Raw genomic sequence first — 10,000 nt, forward strand, 5'->3', positions numbered from 1 at the left:
CTTCGGCGAAACAATGCGGTCTAATAAAGGGATTTGTCGCCGCGGCGGGAAAATGGCGCGCGTATTTCGGGGACCGGGATTCCATATGAGAACTCTGGCGTCAATATCTGTGCACTGAGTGACATTGGTCGTGGATTCCATTGGCAGGCAGGGATGGGAGGGGGAAGGATGGAGGGGAAGGATGGGGATGGATGGGAGGGGGAAGGGATGGGGTTGGAGGAGAGGGAGGGGAGGGGAGGGGGGAAGGAGGTTGGAGGGGAAGGGGAAGGAGGGGAGGGGGACGGGATGGGGAGGAAGGGTGGAGGAGAGGGATGGGAGGAAGGGATGGGAGGGGAGGGATGGGGGGAAGGGGAAGGGGAAGGAGGGGGTTGGAGGAGAGGGGTGGATGGGTCGGTGGGAGGGTGGGGGTTGGAGGAGAGGGGGATGGAGGGGGAAGGGGAGAGGGATGGGTCGATGGGAGGGTGGGTAGGTGGGGAGAGGGGGAGGGGAGGTCGTGAGCGGATGGATGGGTGGAGGAGGAGGTGGAGGGAATAGGGGATAGGGGAGGGGGGTCGGCCGTGAAAAGTGGGACGGGTGGAGGCGAGGGGAGTGGAAATTGAGGCAACAGAGAGGGAAAAGGGGAGGGGATTGTCCAGGGTGAAGGGGTGGAGGGCGATGGAAGGGTGGAAGGGCTGGGGGGTTGAAGGCTGAGCAGAGGGAGAGAGGGAAGGGGGAGGAGCAGGGGATACAGGGGAGAGGAAAGGGGGGTAGGAGGCAGAGCAGGGGGAGATGGGGGATGAGAGGGAGTAGGAGGGAGATAGAGGAAGGGGTAAGGAGAGAGGGGAGGAGAGAGGGGAGGGGAGGGGAGGGGAGGAGAGGGGAGGGGAGGGGAGGGAAGGGGCTCTCCTTTGTATCCAGTCTGGTTCCTATTGCCTGGCCTTCCGACCACCTCTGTTTCCCGACCTCTCGTATTTTTTCCTTTTCTCTCGCTTCTCACTTTTTCGTAGTAGTTTTCCATCCTCGTCTCTGATTTGCTTTCCTTCTTTTTCTGTCACTCGAACCTACCAGTGGCCCAATTTGTTTTCTCTCTCTCTCTGTATCTCTCTCTCTCTGTCTCTCTCTCTCTCTCTCTCTCTCTCTCACTCACACACACACACACAAACACACACACACACACAAACACACACACATAAACGAAGAGGAAGAGAAACAAGAGAAGACACACCATACTTCTCCATTTCATCATCTTCTCATATTCATTTCTGAACACCTTCGTATTTTCTACGCTGCTTCTCTTTCTCCAGAAAAGCTGTGGTTCCTCTACTCACTCACTCAGTCCTGGTCCCTAAGCCATGTCCAGCCGCCCAGCCTCCCTTAATGGTTACATTACAGTACTCCTCCCCTGGGAATGGGCGGGTCCAGGCTGGTGGCCAAACGTATTAAAAAAAAAAAAAAAAAAAAAAAAACAGATAGGAAAGCTCTTTATGACGTCATGTCCTATCCAAGAACCAGATCTTGTAATCTTACCAACATATAAATTCAATGTCTGTAACTATTAAAACCAAATTAAAAATTCAATCTCATTGTGAATCTTAATCTAATCCCAATATAGCGTGATATCCTGTGCAAGTTAAACCGAATACCAGTGTATTGTCGGAGATAAAGCTACACTCATCAAACTGCAAACTGTATTGAACTCTAGTCTTATTTTCACTCATTAGATAAGCTGACCATGTAAGGTGAGCGCTCTGGTGTAGTCCTTCAGTCGTGGTCAGTTAGTACTTGAGTGATTTATTCTCTTCCAATCAGTAGAAGCCAAGTTAGTTCCAGTAGAGGCTTAGGCATTTTCCTCTTGCATTTTGCAATCTCACCCATTTTCTCTTACAAATTCTGTCTCTTTCTCTCTTTCCTTTTCTCTCTCTCTCTCACCTTATCCCTATCTCTCTCTCTCTCTCTCTCTCTCTCTCTCTCTCTCTCTCTCTCCCTCTTTCTTCCTATCTCTCTCTTCTCCTCCTCCCTATCTCTTTCCTCACCTTCTCCCTATCTCTCTCTTCTCCTTATCCCTCTCTTCTCTTCTCCCTATCTGTCTCCTCTCCTTCTCCCTATCTCTCTCTCTCTCCTTATCCCTATCTTATTATCTCTCCCTCTTTCTCCCTTTTTCTCTTTTCTCCTTCTCCCTATCTCTTTCCTCACCTTCTCCTTATCTCTCTCTTCTCCTTATCCCTCTCTTCTCTTCTCCCTATCTGTCTCCTCTCCTTCTCCCTATCTCTCCTCCCCTCCTCCCTATCTCTCTCTTTTCGTTCTTTCCGTCCCATTACCTCTAGCGCTATGAAATAACTATTGCATAAGCACGCGACATAACTTACAAATCCAAAAAGGAAAATAAAAAGGGATAAAAAAAGATGACAACTGAAATGCGTCCACACCGGACAAAGGCGTTCGCAAGACGGCACAAAGGCCCCGAGACCCCCCATCGCCCGCCCATCGTGACGCCCTTGGTAGACTCTCCGGGCGGTCCACTTGATATGTTTTGCTTCTGTAATGCCTTCGGGGACGGAGCGACGCGCGAGTCCTTTTGCCATTAAATGTGTAAAGGGAAAAAGGAAAAAAAAAAATGCGTAGCGCTAAAGGAACGGAGAGGTCTGTCAATGAGTCACCGAAAGTCTGTCAGAAACCAGGTCGAAGGGCGGTGTTTAAGTCCAGGGGGAGTGGGGGGGGGGGGGGGGCGTCTTCAGCTTTATAAAGGCTTTGGGCGAAGGAGAGTGCGAGCGACGAGGAATTAAAATCATGCGTATCTTGATATAATGTGTGTTCATTCGCCACACCGTCTTGGAGTAAATGTGCAGCCGGGTTGTTTTCGGAATGTCATGCATTCACAGCTCGTCCGAAAGATGCTCCAGGCCATCTTTCTCTCTGATTGGACTAGTCAACAACCACTTTTTTGTATATGTGAAGGCACACTTTAGTATTACTTTTCCATATGAAAATTATATAGCGAAATTCTCATGTCGAGAAGGAAAATAATCCATTCAACAGACGTAGTAGAGAAAGCTGGAGAAAGGATTTAAAGACAAGAAAAAAACAAAACAAAACAAAAAAACAGCGGCTTAAAATACCTAATGACAATTTTTTTTTTTTTTTTTAGAAAGAGTCTGTTGGTATAAATTAATAGAAAAAAAATATATCACATAGTCGAAGTGAAACTCTGACGATAACTCAGCGACATGGTCAAAGTCCAGCTGCGGTTTCGGTGACAGATGCAAGAAAACCTTCCTTACACGATGCAATAGCAATGTGCAGGGTGTCGGAGCCCAGTGCGTTTTTTTATACATTCAGACTAACAGGTTCTATTAATGATTCGAAACACGGCCTGCGAGTGACTGGAATAAAGATGTGTAACAGTGAGTGTGTGTGTGTGTGTGTGTGTGTGTGTGTGTGTGTGTGTGTGTGTGTGTGTGTGAGCGGGAGAGTGAGGAGAGAGGGGAGTGAAAGACCGGGACAGTAAGGAACCAGGAAAATGAGGGACCAGATGAATGAGGGCCTAGGAAAATGAGGGACCTGCAGAGTAGGCCTAAAGGTCCCAGAGAGTGAGAAACCGGAAGAATATGAGTGAGGAAAATGAGGAGGGACCGTGAGAATGAACGACTCGGATAATGAGACACCAGGAGAATGAAAAAAAAAAAAAAAAAAAAAAAAAACGGAAGAGGAAACAAACAGGAAAATGAGGGACCGTGTGAGAGAGAGCAGTCTGGAGAGCGAAAGACCGGGAGAATATGAGTGAGGAAAATGAGGAGGGACCGAGAGAGAATGAAGGACTCGGATAATGAGACGCCAGAAGGATCAGAAAACCGGAAGAGGAAACAACCAGGAATATAAGGAACCGTGTGAGAGAGCAGCCTGGAGAGCGAAAGACCGGAAGAATATGAGTGAGGAAAATGAGGAGGGACCGAGAGAGAAAAGGACTCGGATAATGAGACACCAGAAGGATCAGAAAACCGGAAGAGGAAAGACCCAGGAAAATAAGGAACCGTGTGAGAGAGAGCAGCCTGGAGAGCGAAAGACCGAGAGAATATGAATGAGGAAAATGAGGAGGGACCGAGAGAGAAAAGGACTCGGATAATGAGACACCAGAAGGATCAGAAAACCGGAAGAGGAAAGAACCAGGAAAATGAGAAAACCGGGAGAGTAAACAAACAGGAAAATAAGGAACCGTGTGAGAGAGAGGCAGCCTGGAGAACGAAAGACCGAGAGAGAGAACGAGAGAACGAGAGAACGAGAGAACAAGAGAACGAGAGCGCAAAGGATCATAACATTAGCTAGTAAGAGGGACCAGCTGAGCTAGGGACGGGAGGAATGCGCCTAACTTGAAGGGAAGGAGAGAATAGGTGGTTCGTCTACGGCCCAAGGAGTCTTCGCTCAAACTTTTCTCGTCTTCTGGCTAATACGACTCGCTTCCGCTACAATCTGGCTGCTTAACGGTAATTGATTTTGCTCGGAAAAGGAGGCCAGCGTGCGTTGTTTGTTTCTTGTTTGTTTTGTTTGACTTTCTCTTCTCTTCTTCTTCTTTGTCTTCCTCTAATTCTTCTTCAGCTTCTTTTTTCTCGGCTTGTAAAGCTTATCGTGCTGTATATCCTTACGGATTTTTATTCATATAAGTACGTATCCTATCCAAAAAGTGATAACAATGAGGATAACAAGCGTAACTATAATAATAACTTGACGTAATCCACAGCAAAATAACCACACAAGAAAATAACTCCACTAAGTTCAATAACAAACAACTTCACACAGAGACAACTTCACAGGAAACAAATTCAACAACAAAACAACCCTTTATGCAAATCAGCCTTAACGACAAAAAAAACAAAAACAATGAATCAACAACACATCTCCACAACACAACAAAACCAACTATTCTAACAATAAAATTTCACCAACAAAACCAACACAAAACACATAAAAAACAAACAATAATAATACTTTACTAGTTCAAGACACAGAGTATCACCAAACTTGATAAAACTCCAAAGAAGGAACAGGGATAAACACAAGACTGGAATTCGAGTGGCGACCTTGATACCTTGGGACGGAGGGGGAGGGGGGTGGGGGGAGGAGGCGAGACGAAGGGAGGGGAGGGATGGGGGTGGGGGGAGGGGTGGGGAGGAGGCGAGACGAGGGGAGGGGAGGGAGGGGGGAGGGGGAGGGGGTCACAAAGCTGAAAGGACCTCAAGCGTTTAATAAGATAACGTCGATATTTCGTAGTCTATATCATATGCTCTATTATTTATGTATATATATATATATATACATAAACAATATATATATGTGTGTGTGTGTGTGTGTGAGCGTGTGTGCGAGCATGTGTGCGTGCTGGTATGTTTGTAAATGTATGTGAGTACATACACACACAAGATATATATATATATATATATATATATATATATATATATATATATATATATGTGTGTGTGTGTGTGTGTGTGTGTGTGTGTGTGTGTGTGTGTGTGTGTGTGAATATGAATATGAATATATATATATATATATATATATATATATATATATATATATACATATATATATATACATATATATATACATATATATATATACATACATACATACAAATACATATATATACCTACATACATATACATATACATATACATATATATATATATATACATATATATATATATATATATATATATATATATATATATATATATATGATTAAGCATGTATGCATGTAGGTAGGTATGTAGGTATACCCATACTGTATAGGTCACACATTTTTCGCTTCCTTTTGAATTTGTTTCATTGATTTTTATTTTTTTTAATTGCGCATTATTGATCTCATGATGAGGGCAACGATGTGCTGAAAGCAATATTCATTAATGCATTTTATGGTCACGATACCTCGAATATTAATTCATGATTTATAACACCAACTAATAAATGCAATATCATGTAAATAAGTGTGTCTAGTCATAGGTTACTACACATACAAATGCAAATCGTAAATCGATCAGAATGTTATATATATATAAAAATATCAAAGGTTTGCACACTCCAAACACAATAACCAAACTTCGACTCACTGTGACTCAGCTTGGGTCATCACCAGAAGGCAGTGACTCAGCATTTCTGCTTGCGTAGGATGAATGACGTGAATTTTAACGAAAAACATCCTTTACGCAATCCTGACTTGGGATACTAGCTTTTAAAGGCTTAGTATAGAAGCCAAGGAGAGTTTTAAGGTTGAATTATTAGCATAAGCGTTAGAAGAGTTCTAACGGTTAACGATTATAGGCCTATATTTTCAATCATCGTCGAAATAATGGTAGATCATTTTAAATTATGATTCTTCTTTAAACGCCTTCAAGCTGACAATCTATAACAATCCCGGGGAAGGGTTTAGCGTAGCAAGGGGAAGTTCATATATAAAAATGGACACAGGACGCAACTTTGCCAAGACACAAATGGTGCTATAAACTAAGACGTCAGGCGGAGTCGGCATAAAACCTAAAGACGCTGGACTGACATGAAGCAAAAAGCAGCAAGAGGAGTCCTAGCTATGAAGAAGAAGACCGCCAGATTTTATCTAGGGATGGAAACGAAACTAGAGAAGCTAGACAGGAGATAAGGCAGGTGAAATTTAAAAATCCGATAAGATAGACTTGAAGATAGAAAAAAAAAAAAAAATTCGATACATGAACGCTACTAACTTCAGCTTTGAGTAAACGTAATCAGAAGGTCCTAGAGGACAAAAGGATCATAAAACACGGTATTTGGTGGACGAACAAAAACATACAACCCAATGTTTGCGAAGGCAAAACAAAGCCAGGATCAAAGAAACAGAAATACAAACCGAGGGACGAGTTACACTCCACTCCACAGTCTGGAAGTGCAAACGCCTCAGATAAAAAAATAAATAAATAAATAAAAAAAAGAAAAGAAAAAAGAAAGCGGGCCATCTGGGAACACAGCTTGAGAAACGACCCTAACGCACTGACGACAAGCACAAGCACAGTATCCTACAACAAATGTACCAGAAAGCTGATGACCCGAAGAAGAAGAAGGGGGGAGGGGAACAAACACCCAACCAGCAACCGAAAGCAAAACATCAACTGACACGTCCTCGTCCACCACAAGCTTAAGAATTAAAGGAATTTACATCGAATTCCCTCAGTAATCGTAGCATTTGTGGGCTTCCGTTTGCGAGTAAAGAAAGTTCCAGTGAGTCACAAGATAGCCCACGTGCTGAGTTCTGGATGTGTCAGGAGCTGTCTATCCAAGAGGTAAACAGCCATGGGAAGAAAGCAGTACATAGAGAAGAGAGATACAAAGTGTACCATACACTGTACCTCGGATTCTACTCGAATGTCCCACGGTACTCTGTTGGTGTAAAATATGAAACGGGAACAGTTCAAGAAGACCAATGTAAAGTCCTTCGTAGTTATAAATGTATGAGATTGTGATGATAATGATGAGAGTTCGTTGCACTTTTAAGTGCGTTTTCAAGTATTTATTCAAAGCCATGTCTAAACTTGGAAGGTAGATAAAATTATTGTATTTACACATATACCTGCGTGTAAGTGCAGTGCGGAATACATGCATATGTACGCATGTGTTTGTATTTGTGTGTGTGTTTCTTTTTGTGTTTGTGTGTATGTGTAAGTGTATATGTATGTATGTGTATGGGTGTATATATATGTACGGGTGTTATATATGAGTATGGGTGAATGTGTGTATATATGTGTGTGTGTGTGTGTGTATGTGTCTATGTGTGTGTGTGTGTGCGTGTGCGTGTGCGTGTGCGTGTGTGTGTGTGTGTGTGCGTGTGCGTGTGCGTGTGTATATATGTATGTGTGGTGTGTGTGTGTGTGTGTGTGTTCGTGTGTGTGTGTGTGTGTGTGTGTGTGTGTGTGTGTGTGTGTGTGTGTGTGTGTGTGTGTGTGTGTGTGTGTGTGTGTGTGTGTGCGTGCAGTAGTGAGTATGTGTATACATGCATATATACGCATGTATATGTGTGTGATGGTATGTGATGATAGAATGAAGGTTAAATGTATATTAGTGGTGACAAGATATTTCGCCTAAAATCAGAACTAATTAAGAAAAGAGAGAAAGAAAAATATTTTTTTTTCAACAGTGATATATACTTTTAAAACGAGTTTGATATCAAATGATTCCAAACTCAACCTAAGATTACTAAACTATCCTTTCATATAGGCAGTTTGTTAGTCCTAATTTATCTAATACATCTTCATCTTATCAAGCTCTTCAAATTCAATTCATTTTACTCCATTCAATTAAACTATTCCTTATCAATTCATTTTTCGAGAATTTTTTTTTTTTTTTTTACCTGTCATTATTTAAGAAGTATACTTACCAGTCATGATCAAATTACGTATTTATTTTCATATAAAAAATAATACTTCGCATTCTTTCTATTGCAATTCACTTATCACAAATCAACATAGCTTCAAGCACATTATATATGGAAATACCGCTTACAATATCATCTTCATCTTAAAACTATAACCTTGTGTAATTAATGCCGTTCATATAAATTACAAAACCAGTATCTTAACTCATTATATATCACCTTCGTTTATCAACCAGACTTCCTTTCTTTGAAATTCCTTTGAACCTTTATTGATTTAGTTTAATAAACAATGCTTCCCTTGGGAGTTAAGAAGCTTCCTGAGACACATTCCATATATAACTGTGGCTTTATAAAACGAAGCTTAAGTTCTATTTAGTTAAGTTCTTCTATAATTGAGGTAATAAGCTACCTTAACGGATTAGGTATTTCAACGCGAGTCTAAGTGTAAATCGTGCGCGCAAATGTTAATTAGTGTTCAACCACCACACCTGTTACATGATCAGAACAGATGTTTTGTGCATGTGTGCAAGCTTTCCTAACTTCACTAACCTAACCCCCTTTACCCCCCTAACCCACCCCACCCCAACCCCCCCTAAAACGTACATCTTCAATCTTTTTTAACCTTGGTCTCCACAACAAGGTCATATACTTCAAAAAAGAAAAAAAAAAAAATATATATATATATATAAACTCTCGTTACGTTCCGATCACATCACTTCTCTCACTCGTTCTGCAATTAATAACAATAACCAGCATGGATCTATAAACAAAAAAAAAAACATACAATACAAAAATAAAGATAATACCCCGTAACACGCCCCCCCCATCTTACCTGTTATCGCCAATAACAAACAGGAAGCGCCTCCCAGCCATCCCATCTTGCTTGGAAAGTGCCGTGTAGAGTCTCCCTCCTATAGTATACAGTATCCTATCACACACAATACGCGAGCGGAACGGCGGAACGGCGGAACGTCACACACACAGTCCGAGAGAGCGCGCGCGGGGAGCGGGTATGTGTTCTCACTACGGGGTCCAGATACCGACTGCCACAACCGACCCTACTCGGTTAACACAAACGGTGGTCGCGTCCGGCCGGTCTTGCACTTGCTCCCCCAAACCCCCCGCCCATTCCCCCCTACCTATCTCCCCACCCTACACCAGCCTATCCTCTTCTCCCTTTCCTCTTCTCTATCTGTCTATCTATCTATCTATCTATCTCCATCCATAGGTCGGAACTCTCCTCCTTCTTCCCTCCTCTTTCTCTCCTTATTCCGTCCCTCCCTCCTTCCCTCCCTCCCTCCTTCTCTCCTCATTCCCTCCCTCCCTCCTCCCTCCCTCCTTCCCTCCCTCCCTCCCTCCTTCCCTCCCTCCTCATTCCCCCCCTCCCTCTCTCCTTCCCTCCTTTCCTTCCTCCCTCCCTCCCTCCCTCCTTCCCTCCTTCCCTCCCTCCCTCCCTCCTTCTTCCCTCCCTTCTGCACTACTGAACTGGAGTACAAAGATAAACCTCAGGCTGGAAAGATTGTCAAAAAAATAATAAAAATTAAACTTGAGAGAAAACTCTTATCTTAGTAGAGAGTCTGAGAGAGACTTATTTTTATTAAAGACTAGGAAAATTTTATTAGGCGTGGAGATGTG

The 10,000-nt window shown here is 42.9% G+C and overlaps 1 protein-coding gene across 1 annotated transcript in view; it reads right to left on the bottom strand.

The window, feature by feature from the left end:
• The window catches only part of LOC147467535 (xaa-Pro aminopeptidase 1-like), a 217,880-nt gene extending 208,471 nt beyond the window's left edge, over positions 1-9,409 (bottom strand). The window contains exon 1 of the mRNA XM_086531214.1: positions 9,198-9,409. Within this exon, the coding sequence (XP_086387340.1) occupies positions 9,198-9,243 (46 nt within the window). The 5' untranslated portion in view covers positions 9,244-9,409. The remainder of the gene's footprint in view (positions 1-9,197) is intronic.
• Between the last annotated feature and the right edge of the window lie 591 nt (positions 9,410-10,000).

The sequence above is a fragment of the Penaeus japonicus genome, unplaced genomic scaffold (genome assembly GCF_977035675.1).
Source record: "Penaeus japonicus unplaced genomic scaffold, GWHDUDI00000001_assembly GWHDUDI00000035, whole genome shotgun sequence".
Classification (NCBI taxonomy): Eukaryota; Metazoa; Arthropoda; class Malacostraca; order Decapoda; family Penaeidae; genus Penaeus; species Penaeus japonicus.